Below are 15,298 nucleotides of genomic sequence, written 5' to 3' on the forward strand. Positions count from 1 at the left end.
TTTCCCTTGTCTTTGGCAGTGTTTCTAGGAAGAAGTTGCTGCAGCTGAGTTCAAAGAGGGTGCTGCCTGGGTTCTCTTCAAAGATTTTGATGGATTCCTGTCTCACATTGAGGTTTTTTCATCTGTTTTGAATCTATTTTTGTGTGTGGTGTAAGGAAATGGTCGAGTTTCATTCTTTTGCATGTGGCTGTCCAATTTTCCCAACACCATTTGTTGAAGAGACTGTCTTTTTTCCATTGGACATTCTTTCCTGCTTTGTTAAGATTAGTTGACCATAGAGTTGAGGGTCCATTTCTGGGCTCTCTATTCTATTCCATTGATCTATGTATGTCTGTTGCTGGTACCATACTGTCTTGATGATTACAACTTTGTAGTAGAGCTTGAAGTCTGGAATTGTGATGCTACCAGCTTTGCTTTTCTTTATCAACATTTCTCTGGCTATTCGGGGTCTTTTCTGATTCCATATAAATTTTAGGATTATCTGTTCCATTTCTTTGAAAAAAGTTGATGGTATTTTGATAGGGATTGCATTAAATTTGTAGATTGCTCTAGGTAGCATAGACATGTTCACAATATTTTTCTTCCAATCCATGAGCACAGAACGTTTTTCCATTTCTTCCTCAATTCCTTTCATGAATATAGTTTTCTGAGTAGAGGTTCTTTCCCTCTTTGGTTAGATTTATTCCTAGGTATCTTATGGTTTTGGGTACAATTGAAAATGGGATGAACTCCTTAATTTCTCTTCCTTCTGTCTTGTGGTTGGTGTATAGAAATGCAGCTGACTTCTGTGCACTGATTTTATATCCTGACACTTTATACTGCATTCCTGTATGAGTTCTAGCAGTTTTGGGGTAGAGTCTTTTGGGTTTTCCATATAAAGTATCATGTCATTTGTGAAGAATGAGAGTTTGACTTCTTTGCCGATTTGGATGCCTTTCATTTCTTTTTGTTTTCTGAATGCCAAGGCTAGGACTTCTAGTACTATGCTCAATAGCAGTGGTGATAGTGGATATCCTTGCCATGTTCCTGATCTTAGGGGAAAAGCTCTCAGTTTTTCCCCATGGAGAATGATATTCGCTGTGGGTTTTTCATAGATGGCTTTGATGATATTGAGGTATGTACCCTCTATCTCTACACTGTGAAGAGTTTTGATCAAGAAAGGATGCTGTACTTTGTCAAATGCTTTTTTCTGCATCTATTGAGAGTATCATATGGTGGTTGTTTTTTCTTTTATTAATGTATTGTATCACATTGATTGATTTGCGGATGTTGAACCAAACTTGCAGGCCAGGAATAAATCCCACTTGGTTGTGGTAAATAATCCCTTTAATGTACTGTTGGGTCCTATCGGCTAGTATTTTGGTGAGAATTTTTGCCTCTGTGTTCATCAAGGATATTGGTCTGTAATTCTCCTTTTTTGATGGGTTCTTTGTCTGGTTTTTGGATCAAGGTATTGCTGTCCCCATAAAATGAGTTTGGAAGTTTTTCTTCCATTTCTATTTTCTGGAACAGTTTCAGGAGAATAGGTATTAATTCTTCTTTAAAGGTTTGGTAGAATTCCTCTGAGAAGCCACCTGGCCCCGGGTCTTGTTTCTTGGGAGATTTTTGATGACTGCTTCAATCTCCTTACTGGTTATGGGTCTGTTCAGTTTTTTATTTCCTCCTGGTTCAGTTTTGGTAGTTTAATGTCTCTAGAAATGCATCCATTTCTTCCAGATTGTCAAATTTGCTGGTGTATAATTGCTCATAATATGTTCTTATAATTGTTTGTATTTCTTTGGTGTTGGTTGTGATCTCTCCTCTTTCATTCATGATTTTATTAATTTGGGTCATTTCTCTTTTCTTCTTGATAAGTCTGGGCAAGGGTTTATCAGTCTTTTTAATTCTTTTAGAGAATCAGCTCCTAGTTCTGTTAATCTGTTTTATTTCTCTTCTCCTGCTGGGTCTAGCCTTTCTTTGCTGTTATTTATTCAGCTCCTTTAGGTGTAGGGTTAGGTTGTGTACTTGAGACCTTTCTTATTTCTTAAGGAAGTCTTGTATTGCTATGTATTTTCCCATCAGGAATGCCTTTGCTGTGTCACAAAAATATTGAACAGTTGTGTTTTCATTTTCATTTGCTTCCATGGATTTTTTTCAATTCTTCTTTAATTTCCTGGTTGACTCATTCATTGTTTAGTAGGATGCTCTTTAGCCTCCATGAATTTGAGTTCTTTACAACTTTCCTCTGTGACTGAATTCTAGTTTCAGAGCATTGTGGTCTGAAAATATGCAGGGAATGGTCCCAGTCTTTTGGTACCAGTTGAGACCTGATTTGTGACTCAGGATGTGATCTATTCTGGAGATGTTCCATGTGCACTAGAGAACAATGTGTATTTGGTTGTTTTAGGATGGAATGTTCTGAATATATCTGATGTCCATCTGATCCAGTGTGTCATTTAAAGCCTTTATTTCCTTGTTAATCTTTTGCTTAGATGATCTGTCCATTTCAGGAAGTGGAATGTTCAAGTCCCCTACCATTATTGTATTATTGTTGATGTTTCTTTGATTTTATTATTAATTGGTTTATATAGTTGGCTGCTCCTATGCTAGGGGCCTAGATATTTAAATTGTTAGATCTTCTTATTGGACAGACCCTTTTTAAGTATGATAAAGTAGTATGATAAGGTGTTCTTCTTCATCATTTTAAATAATATTTGGCTTAAAATCTAATTTATCTGATATAAGGTTTGCCACCCAGCTTTCTTTTGATGTCCATTAGCATGGTCAATTGTTTTCCATACCCTCACTTTAAATCTGGAGGTGTCTTTGAATCAAAATGAGTTTCTTGCAGACAGGATATCGATGGGTCTTATTTTTTTATCCATTCTGATACCCTGTGTCTTTTGATTGGGGTATTTAGCCTATTTGCATTCAGGGTAACTATTGAAAGATATGAATTTAGTGCCATTGTATTGCCTGTAAGGTGACTGTTACAGTATATTGTCTCTGTTACTTTCTGGTCTGTTACCTTTAGGCTCTCTCTTTGCTTAGAGGACCCATTTCAATATTTCCTGTAGGGCTGGTTTGGTGTTTGCAAATTCTTTTAATTTTTGTTTGTCCTGGAAGCTTTTTATTCCTCCTTCTATTTTCAACAACAGCCTAGCTGGACATAGTATTCTTAGCTTCATATTTTTCTCTTTTAGTGCTCTGAATATATCATGCCAGTCCTTTCTGGCCTGCCAGGTCTCTGTGGATAGGTTTGCTGCCAATCTAATATGCCTACCATTGTTGGTTATAGACGTCTTGTCCCAAGTTGTTTTCAGGATTTTCTGTTTGTTTCTGAGCTTGTAAGTTTTACTATTAGTTGATGGGGTGTTGACCTATTTTTATTGATTTTGGGGGTTCTCTGTTCCTCCTGGATGTTGATGCTTGTTTTCTTCCCCCAATTAGGGAAGTTATCTATTCTAATTTGCTCCAATATACCTTCTGCCCCTCTCTCTCTTTCTTCCTCATCTGGGATCCCAATTATTCTAATATTGTTTGGTCTTCTGATATCACTCATCTCTCGAATTCTCCCCTTGTGATCAGCTTCTTTATTCTCCATCATTTGGACTTCCATATCACTAATTCTCTCTTCTGCCTCATTTATCCAAGCAGTAAGAGCCTCCATTTTTTATTGCACCACATTAATAGCTTTTTTTATTTCAACTTGGTTAGATTTCAGTGATTTTATTTCTCCAGAAAGGGATTCTCTAGTATTTTCAATGCTTTTCTCAAGCCCAGCTAAATCTTTATAACTGTCATTCTGAACTCTGGTTTTGATATCTTACTAATGTCCATATTGATTAGGTCCCTGGTAGTCGGTACTGTCTCTTGTTCCTTTTTTGAGGCAAGTTTTTCAGTTTTGTCATTCTGTTCAGAGAACAGATGAGTGAGAGGACAAAATGCTAAAAGGCTAACAATGACTCCAGGAAAATATACACTTCCAGAAAGTGGTTGCTTTTCTGTTCCTAGAATTGGTGCTATTCTCTTTGATCTGTTGAGCTTATAGGTGTTCAGAATGGTTTGATAACTATCTAGCTGAATTCCTGGGACTAGACAAAATTTAGGTCCCCTACTCCTCTGCCATCTTGCTCTTCCCCCCCGTGAGGGAAGTCCATTTCTCATTTTTTTCTATAGCTGGTTTGGTGTTGATGAACTCCCTTAACTTTTGCTTATCTGGAAAACTCTTTGTATCTCCTTCAGCCCTAAATGTTAGCTACCAAGTAGAGTATTCTTGTTTGCAAGTGTTCTACTTTCAACCTTTGAATATATTGTGCTACTCTTCTGGCCTGCAATGTTTCTGCTAAAAAAAATTTGGTGAGTCTTATGGGGGCTCGTTTGTATGTGACAATTTGCTTTTCTCTTGCTGCTTTTAAGATTCTTTTCTTATCTTTAAACTTCAACATTTTAATTATAATGTGTCTTGGTGTGAGTCTCTTTGAGTTCATTTTATTTGGAACTCAATGGGCCTCCTAGATCTGGATGTGTTTCTTTCCCTAAATTAGGGAAGTTTTAAACCATTATTTCTTTACATAAGTTTTCTGTCCCTTACTCTCCCCTCTTCTTCTGCTGGAACTTCTATAATGCAAATGTCAGTCTGCTTCATGGTGTTCTGTAAGTCCCTTGAGTTATCTTCACTTCTTAAAATTCTTTTTGCTGCTCTGATGGGGTGAGTTCACTGCCTCATGTTTGAGTTAACTGATCCTTGCTTTTTCATCTAGTTTGCTGGTAAACCCCTCTAGTGTATTTTTTTTTTTAGCTCAATTATTTCATTTTTTTTTCCAGCTCTGTGACTTCAATTTGGTTTTTTGTTATATTTTCTATCTCTTCATTGAAGGTGTCATCATGTTCATTCTTCTTCTGAGTTTGGTAAGCATCTTTGATTACTTTGAAATCTTTATCAGATAAGTCATTTATCTCTCCTTCACTAAAATTTTATTTTCCTGAGGGTTTCTTTTGTTCTTTCACTTGGCATATTTCAGTGTTTTCTCATTTTTCTTGACTCTTGGTTTTTATGCATTTGAGGAACAGCCACCTCTCCCAGTCTTGAAGAAGTACCCTCATGTACTACATGAATGTCATCATTCAGCCTTGCTGTAGCTCTTTGTTGTCTTTCAAACCTGTGTGACTGCCCATGCAGACTATTTTGTTTTTAATAGCTCACAGGAGTTGAGGGTGCTCCTAGACCTATCATGTCCCAAAGAATATCAGCTCTGAAATTGAGTCTGATTTGCAGCCAGACCCTAAACTACTGGCTGTAGTCCCACAGTCCTGTGGGACTACACGTGTAAGCCCCACTGACACTAGAGCCAGCTGATCTGGAGTTATCCACTGGGCAGCAGTTGTAAAAACTGGGGCTTTAGCTGAGTGCATAAGCTCCTTTCTGGGAGATACCAGGGGGGTGTAGTGGGGCAAAGGGAGAGTGCAAAGACGGTGTCTACCAGTCTCCATTACTTCAGCCTCTAGATGTGTGCCAAACCTGATGACTTCCCCACAGTCTGAAGCTTCCAACAGGCAAATAGGCTTCCTTCATTGTTGGCTGTTGGTGCGGTGCCTTGGGGAATGCTGGCTTGCCAAGAACTCTGATTGTTAAGAACTCTGATTGTTACAGTCATCTGGGACTCAGGAATCCAAGTGTCTCTTGGTCACTAGAGCCAGATCAAGGGGCATTCTCTGGATGGCAGCCCCTAAAACTGGGACACCAGTTGGGTGTAAGAGCTCTCTTCTGAGAGATACTGGTGTTCTGGAATATACTGGTGTTCTGGAATACGTCACAGTATGAGGATTACACCTGCCTTCTAATGTCTCTGGAAAGGATTATAGTCGGGTCTTAGATGTGTGTTCAGTTAGAAGCCTGCACCTCTGGCTATAGCTATGATGATAAGCCAGTAGGCCTCTTTCACAGAAAGAGCTCTTGGGCCTATTGCCTCTTACTGTGTCCTAAGGGTGGTAGCTGTTTAAGAACTCTGTCACTGTTGATTACAATCCTGTGGAATCTGTGAAAATAAGCCCTGCTGACCACCAGAGTCAGGTGATACAGAGATGTCCCCAGGTAGCATCTGCTAAAACCTGAGTACCAGACAAGGGTATAATCTCCTTTCTGGGAGATTCTGGCAAGGGAAGTAGAGGGAGAGTACAGAGATGGTGTCCACTGGCCTATGTTCCTGGACAGAATTTCCATAGGCCTGTAGGTGGATGCCATACCAGAAGTCTGTCCATGGGACACAGCTCCTGGACAAGTGAGTAAAGACTGTGGATATGTTGCTGTCTGTCAGGGCACTGGGGTGGTAGCCTGCCAAGAACTCTCTCTCTGTTACACTCATATGGTACACAGGAATGCAAACCCCCTGGGTTCCAGAGCCTGACGATCAAGGGGTCTTCCCTGTGTGGCAACTGCAAAAACCAGGCTACTAGATATGTGTAAAAACTCCCCTCTGAGAGATAATGGTGTTCTGGGGTACAGAAGGAGAATGGCATCTGCCAGCTTTCATCCCTGAAAGTATCTCCAGCAGACATAGATGTGTATTAATAAGATGCCTCTCAAGCTTATGCTTTAAGACTATCAGATGAGCTTCTTTCACATAGCCTGTCCATTGGCTGCTTCTGCTCTGGGTCCTCTTAAAAGGCATGAGGCCTTTTAAGAGTTGTTTTTACATTCCCTGTAGCTTGTGGGTACTGATGTGAGCCTTGCTGGTTTTCAAAGGTTGATTTCTGGGAGCTCACCTTTCAGATGCAGGTCTTAAATGCTGGGATCCCTGAAGTGTGGGACTTAAACCCTTTGCTCTTCAGGGAGAAGCTCTGGGTTTTTAGTTCCCTCCTGATGATGGTTCTCGGTGCTGGGGGTAGAGTTTATGGTGAGACTGTGTCTTAGCCTCTCTTACCTGCTGTGATACAGGTTTTTTCTTTTGCTTGCCTATTATGTAGCACTTGCTTAGCTAGTTTTTAGGGTTTTTTTGTTTTGTTTTGTTTTTGAGAAAATTGTTCCATAGATTTGTGTCTGTGAGAGGAGGTGGGAGTTTGGGATCTTCCTACATCGTCATGTTGAACCAGAAACTTGTTGGATAATTTTAATGGGCTAAGAGCAATTTACAATTGTACAGAATTTTGCTACCTCTCCATCTCATTTGGTCCTAACAATACCCTTATATGGAAAAGGCACTATCTTTTCATCTTGCAAATTAGAAAACATAGGTGTAGAGAAGTGGATGACTTGCCAAGGTCATGCAACTAATGAGATAACTGGTGGGAAATGTGGCCCTGATGATTCATCCAGGACTCTTTTCGCTATAAATCCTGCCTCCTTCTCATTTCAGAGTACTTAGTCATATCACGCTAATTAGAGGAAGGTTCAGCCCAAAATTCTTAGGTAACAAATGAAAAAATGTCTTTTTAAGATTATTTCTTAGTTGAAGATGAATATCCTATTTGCTCTTTACAAGCACATTCCTTTGGTAACAGCCATATTGAGCATGGTAGCAATATATGCTGAAAAGATTATTAAATATGCTGCCATTTTGTGTTCAAAATGTGGGGGAGGGGATTTATATGCAATGATGTGTTGTGTGGCTAGAGATAGGTGGGGAAAAGGCTTACATGCCATTGTAGGCTCTTTACTATTGCTTGATTGAAAAAAAAGTGTCATTTTTTAGAAAATTAAATGAAAGCAACGCTAATGACAAAATAATGGTGAAAATAAATTTAACTCTATGGCCCTAAGGCAAAATTTCTGAGAGCTTCCTTAGATGGAAGGACCTTTCTGTCAACTTTGCTCTCATGGGAGACTTGGGCAGTATTTTGGCTACTCTAAGGCAAGAGTGAAGGGAAGCATCAGTGGAAAAGAAAAGACCCTTCGAAATAAAGCAGAATCTTGCCACCAATCATAAAATAATATTTGCATAAAATATGAAAGAAGTGTAACAAGAAATAGGTCTTTCAATAGATATATTTACCACTCTTGTTAACCTCTGAGGAATTCCCTCAATGGGTTGGGTAATAAGTATTCCAGACTTCTTCCTCATCTACTGTTAAAAATCTCTCCCCCTTTGTCATGTAAATTGCGCTGCACTATATTAATAGTAAAGACTGCTAAAAGAAAAAAATGTCCCTCATTGCCAACCAAAGACCTTCATATCTCTCTTTATTACTTAAAATGCTGTAGGTCTGGCTCTAAGAGATATCTGGAAATAGAATTTTGATTTGTAAATACTGCAGCTTGAAATTCACCTAAAATACATTTTGATTGAAAGGCAGAATTTCACTTGGCAGAATAGTAAGAGGGAATAGTAAGAGGACTTTCAAAGGCAACAAAGAGGATCTGGTTAATAGGGTTAAAACAAATCCTAGCTAGATTTCAGGTCTCCCAAGTCCAGTTCCATCCCCCCTATAGGAATACTATAAGAAGGTACAAGAAGGGGTTAACAATGTTTTGTCATTTAAAGAAAACCTCTGCATAATAACAGGTTACAGTCTTTTGTCCTGTGATTGTTCATCACTGAATATAATCTTAAAGTCCTATCACTGTCAAAAATAGCAGGGCTACCATTTTCTCTAGATGCTGAGGAATAGTGGAATTAGTCTGGTATCATTAGAAAGCTTATAAAAACTTCTCTTGGCAGCACATGGGGAGACAAATTAGGGTGTGGATTAGTATCTATGGAGTGTTAAGCTCAAAAACTTCATCATTGGGTACTAGAACAAATTAGTCAATTTCTCATAATGACAACTACATACAACATGTACTCCATAGTATCGTTAGTATACAAAATACAGAACAGATCCTAGTGTCTGAATCAGCCCCAACTAACTTCCAAACCTATCACATTCCAAAGCTTTATCTGGAAAACACCTGGCTGTTCCCCGAAAAGTTAAACACAGAATTACCATATGACTCCTAATGTATCCCTAGAATAACTAAAAACAGGTACTCAAACAAATCCTTGTACAGAAACGTTCACAGCACTATTCACAATAGCTAAAAGGTGAAAACTGCCCCCAAATGCATCACTGAACAAACAGATAAATCAAAAATATATACAATGGGATATTATTCAGCTGTAAAAAGGAATTAAGTTAATTATACATGCTACAACATGGATGAACCTCAAAAACATTTAAGAAATGTATAGTATGTATAGTAAGATTCCATTTATATGAACAAATATGCAGTATAGGTAAATCCATAGCAACAGAATGTAGACATGTGGTTGCCAGTGGCTGGGGGAAAGAAGGAATGGGGAGTAAATGGGTAAAGGTTATTATTTTGGTGTGATGAAAATGTTCAAACTAGAAATAAGTAGTTATACAATACTGTGAACTGTACTAAATGCCACTGAATTACTCACTTCAAAATGGCTAATTTCAAGTTATATGAATTGTACCTCACTTAAAAGCTTTGTCTTTAATTTAGGCATTAAAGCATTTATAAATGCCCCATTTTTCATGATGAAGTAATTTTTCATTTTGAATCACTAAAGAATCATTTTATGATATTTCCCTTTAAAACATACTATACCCATTCACCAACTTATGGCTCATATGCTGTTTCTCTTAATGAAAATGTAATTTATAACTTCATATAAAGCACAATCTCTCTCAATTCTGAGTTATTACCCATCTTGTTATAGACCACTTTATCCCAACCACAGATAATGCAACCTGTATTTATTTCCAATTACAATGACACACATACAAAAATTCCTGCTGTTTTAAAAATATAACTTCCATCTCTCTCCACAAGACTTATTCAAGTTCCAGAGACCGAAATGCTAAGAAACTAGGTTAACTTTTAAAGTGAAACTATAGAGTGAGAAACTATACACTTGACAATATTTTCAAAACCTAATATTACATGGTTATTGTACTATTTGTAAGACATTCAAAAGCAATGGTCCAGAGCCACAGCAACACTTTAAAAATAATCTTTTTTTTTTTTTTTTTTGGATTAGAAAAAATCCTCTCCAAAGTGCTTGTAAGCATATCTATCTTTTAAACCTAGCAATCTTAACATATAGAAATCAGCTGAATAAGGTTAATGAATTAGGTTTCTGCTCATATGTAAGTACAAAATATGAATACTTACACATTATTGTGTTGATTTTTCAAATCATGCTAACTTGGGCTCTGCTTTACTCCTGTAATTTTGCTTGTGTATGTTTTGTGCTGATGGAGTACATTCTTACCACCAAAAGGCAAAACAGTCTAGTCTTACCATAATTAAGAGCTTCTGGTGCTGTCCATTTAATGGGAATCTGCTTTAAGCCAGAAGATGAATACACTCCCCCATCCTCTTGACGAGACATTCCAAAGTCACTGATTTTCAGAACGTTATTTTCACCTACCAGGCAGTTTCTTGCAGCAAGATCCCTAGGTTACAATAAGACATAGAAAATATCTATTAAAACAAATTGAAAGCTGCTTTCACATTTATGACTTCCACACTTTGCATTTTTGCATTTGCAGTGTATTTATAATGAGGTTAAGAATACTCGTGATTTACCAGTCCTTTTCATCTTTTCTGTCATAGGTAAAAATCACCAGTGAGAATATTTGCATAGGAAACAGGCCCCATGCTAATTTTCTAGGCATCACATATATTCCCATTTAAATAGAAAAACAGATTCTAGGGTTAAGAGAAAATCACAGAGGAGAGGCTAAGCAAACTTGGCATTATTCCTCATTGGACTGAATTTCCTAGAGCAGCACTGTTTTACATAACTTCTGTGATGATGGAATGTTTTCTATCTGTGCTCTGCTGCCCAACAGGTAGTCATTAGCCACGTGTGACTATTACACACTTGGAATGGAACTTGTGTGATTGAGAAACTGAATTTTTAAATTTACTTTTAGTTAATTAAATGTAAATAGCTGCATGTCACTAGATAGCCTTTGGCTGTTTTGGCTTCAGAGCTTCCCACAGTGGGGAGAATGGCTGAGATGCCAGAGAAGCTTGCGACTCTTTTTCTACTGCATCTGGGAAAGGCAAAACTCTATGATCTGGCTCTGCTGGTCTCTCCCACCTTACCTTATTGCACTCTACATAATTTCTAAATTCTACCCATACTGGGCTTCTTTTTGTCCTCAAATGCAATAAAAATCCCCTAGCATGACAAGCTTATTTCCACTGTAGGGCCTTGCTGTCAGCTGTTCCCTGTGCCTGGAGGGCTTTCCTTCTCGGCTATAGGATAGCTGGCTCATCTTCATTCATTTTTAGCTCAAATACCCTCTTAGAGAAATCTGTCTCTATCATCTCTTTTGCTCACTGCTGTCTTCCTTATTAGATAAGGGTGAAGTCCCTACTCTAATTCTAGTGAGAAGCCCTTCAATAATCAAATTCCATATATACCTAAATGCTTATACATTTTTATATATTTACGTATAGAAGAGGAGAGACTATGTATGTGTTTACAAATCTATACATACACACAGAAAATCAGGTATGTCCAATGGGTGTTGGGTGTTAAGAAGAAAGTTGTATAAAGGGAGGGATTACTGCAAGGAATCCTATTTTAGATAGGCTGGTAGGGAAGGTCTCTTTGATAGTATGGTATTTGATCAAAGATATGAAGGAAATTAGGAAGCAAGCCATGGGGATATTGTGGAGAAGAGCATTCAAGATAGAAAAAGCAATAGATAACAAAGACCCTGAAATTGGTACATGCTTGATATATTTATGGAATGAGTGAGGGGAAGAGAATAGTCAATTTAATCAAAGGGTTAGCCAGGACCAAATAACATATAGCTTTTTATTAGTACGTTCCTCAGATTTTACTCAGAGTAAGCTGGAAGGTAACCAGAGAGTTCTGCATATAGGAATGGCAAATCCAGAAAGACCACTTGAGACTATTTCAGAAGTCCATGAAAGGCAATAACAGCCTGCACGAAGATGGAGTCAAATATATTGGTATATATTTGGAAAGTATAATCAATAACATTTGCTGATAAGATTGGATGTAGAGGAGAGAAAAAGAATCATGGGTGACTTCAAGATATTTTGGCCTGAGCACCTGGAAGGATGGACCTGACATTTATTGAAATAGGAAAAGTTACCCCAAAATTGCTGGAAATGATAGAGGAATTCAGCCCAAGTCACAGGATATAAAATCAATGCACAGAAGTTGGTTGCATTTCTATATATTAACAATGAGACAGAAAAAAAGAGAAATCAAGGAATTTATCCCATTTACAATTGCACCAAATACCGTAAGATACGTAGGAATAAACCTAACCAAAGAGGTAAAGGAAACTGAAAATTATAGAACTATGAGAGAAATTGAGGAACACACAAAGAAATGGAAAAAGAGTCCATGCTCATGGATTGGAAGAACAAATACTGTTAAAATGTCCATGGTACCCAAAGCAATCTACACATTCGATGCAATTCCTATCAAAATATCATCAACATTTTTCACAGAGCTTGAACAATCCTAAAATTTGTATGGAACCAGAATAGACCCTGAGTAGCCAAAGTAATGTTGAAAAAGAAAACCAAAGTTGGAGGCATCACAATTCCAGACGTCAAGCTGTATTATAAAGCTGTGATCATCAAGACAGTAGGGTACTGACGCAAAAACAGACACATGGATAAGGGAACAGAACAGAGAACCCAGAAATGAACCCCCAACTCTATGGTCAACTAATTGGACAAAGCAGGAAAGAACATCCAATGGAAAAAAGACCGTTTCTTCAACAAATGGTGTTTGGAAAATTGGACAGCCACATGCAAAAAAATGAAACTGGACCATTTCCTTATACCACACACAAAAATAAACTCAAACTGGGTAAAGTGCCTAAATGTGAGACAAGAATCCATCAAAATCCTTGAGGAGAACACAGACAGTAACCTCTTTGACCTTGGCCACAGCAACTTCTTGCTAGACAGGTCTACAGAGGCAAGGGAAACAAAGGCAAAAATGAGCTTTTGGGACTTCACCAAGATAAAAAAACTTTGCCACAGCAAATGAAATACTTGAAAAAACGAAATGATAACTAACAGAATGGGAGACTATCTTTGCAAATGATAAAGGACTATTATCCAAAATCTATAAAGAACTTACCAAACTCGACACCCAAAAAACAATCCAGTCAAGAAATGGGCAGAAGGGGTGCCTGGGTGGCTCAGTGGGTTAAAGCCTCTGCCTTCGGCTCAGGTCATGATCTCAGGGTCCTGGGATCGAGCCCCGTGTCGGGCTCTCTGCTCCGCAGGGAGCCTGCTTCCCTTCCTCTCTCTCTGCCTGCCTCTCTGCCTACTTGTGATCTCTGTCTGTCAAATAAATAAATAAAATCTTAAAAAAAAAAAAAGAAAAAGAAATGAGCAGAAGACATGGTCAGACATTTCTCCAAAGAAGACAAACAAATGGCAAACAGACACATGAAAAGATGGTCAATATCACTCATTATCAGGGAAATACAAATCAAAACCACAATAAGATACCATCTCATATGGGTTAGAATGGGTAAAATTAACGACTCAGGAAACAACAGGTGGTGGCAAGGATGCAGAGAAAGGGGAACCCTCTTATACTGTTGGTGGGAATGCAAGCTGATGTAGCCACTCTGGAAAACAATATAGAGGTTCCTTAGAAAGTTAAAAATAGAACTATACTATGACTCAGCAATTTCACTACTAGGAATTTATCTAAAGGATACAAACATAGTGATTTGAAGGGGCACATTCACTCCATGCTTATAGTAGCAATGCCCACAATAGCCAAACTATGGAAGAAGCCCATATGTCCATCAACAGATGAATGGATAAAGAGGTGTGTGTGTACACACACACACACACACAATGGAATATTTTTCAGCCATCAAAAAGAGTGAATTCTTGCCATTTGCAACAATGTAGATGGAACTATAGGCCATTATGCTAAGCAAAATAAGTTAGTCAGAGGACAAATACCATATGATTTCATTCCTGTGTAGAATTTAAGAGAAAAAACTGATGAACACTGGGGAAGGGAAAGAATTTAATGATTCATTATTTACATATAATAATAGTAAAATACATAAAAATAAAGACAACAACAGGCAAATGAAAAAAGACTATTGACTATAGGGAACAAACTGAGGGTGGTTGGAGGAGTGGTGGATGGGGGAATGGGGCAACTGGGTGATGGGCATTAAGGAGGGCATTATATGGTATTATATGGTAGTGATGAGTACCAGGTGTTATATGCAACTGATAAATCACTAAATTCTACCTCTGAAACTAATAATACACTACACATTAATTAAACTCCATTTAAAGTTTTTAAAAAAATGCAGGTTAGTTGGAGGTTAGAGGACAAGATTCATGGAGTTGAGCGGAGGTGGCCACTTACCTCCCACTGTCCATTTCCTACATTTTTTTTTTAAGTAAAATAATCCCAATTTTAGTTGAATATATTACCATCCATCTAAAAACTCCTATACTTCCCAACTTCCCCTGCAACTAGATATGGCCATAATTTAAGTTCTGGACAATGAGATATAAGCAGATATGTTCAGAATCTCTAGGAAGTTTCTTACACCACCTCACACCTGTCAGAATGGTTAAAATTGACAACTCAGGAAACAACAGGTGTTGGCAAGGATGCACAGAAAGGGGAAACTTCATGCACTGTTGGTGAGAATGCAAACTGGTGCAGTCACTCTGGAAAACAGTATGGAGATTTCTCAAAGAGTTAAAAATAGAACTACCCTATGACCCAACAATTGCCTTACTAGGTATTTACCCAAAGGATTAAAAAAAATACAGACTCAAAGGGACACATGCGCCCTGATGTTTACAGCAGCATTATCAATAATAACTAAACTGTGGAAAGACAAAGGTGTCCATCGACAGATGAATGGATAAAGATTTGATATATATATACATATATATACACACACACATATATATATATTCATATATACATGAATGGATAAAGATGTAATATATGTGTATGTATATGTACATATACATATACAGGCCTTGGTTTTAGACAAGTAGAGTTTATTAGATATCCAAGTGTAGATGTTGAGTAGGCAACTGGATATATTAGTCTGCAGGTTAGAAAAGGTCTAAGAGTTGTCAGCTTTCAGATTTGAAGCTATAGAATTACAGAATGCTTTCACCTAGAGAGGGAGTGTAGAAAAGAAATAGAGGTGTTCAGGGACTAAGCCTTAGAGCACACCATATATGTATATATATATATGTATATGTATACACACACACACACACACAGAGTAGAATATTAGCCATCAAAAAGAATGAAATCTTGCCATTTGCAACAACATGGATGGAACTAGAGAGTATTAT

General features: G+C 37.8%; 1 protein-coding gene across 1 annotated transcript in view; it reads right to left on the minus strand.

Annotated features, from left to right (window-relative positions):
- Positions 1 to 15,298, minus strand: part of FER (FER tyrosine kinase) — a 462,185-nt gene that overhangs the window by 14,909 nt on the left and 431,978 nt on the right. The window contains exon 18 of the mRNA XM_080803660.1: positions 10,229 to 10,383. Coding sequence (XP_080659786.1) covers positions 10,229 to 10,383 — 155 coding nt within the window. The remainder of the gene's footprint in view (positions 1 to 10,228; positions 10,384 to 15,298) is intronic.

Source organism: Martes martes (genome assembly GCF_963455335.1).
Source record: "Martes martes genome assembly, chromosome: 5".
Classification (NCBI taxonomy): domain Eukaryota; kingdom Metazoa; phylum Chordata; class Mammalia; order Carnivora; family Mustelidae; genus Martes; species Martes martes.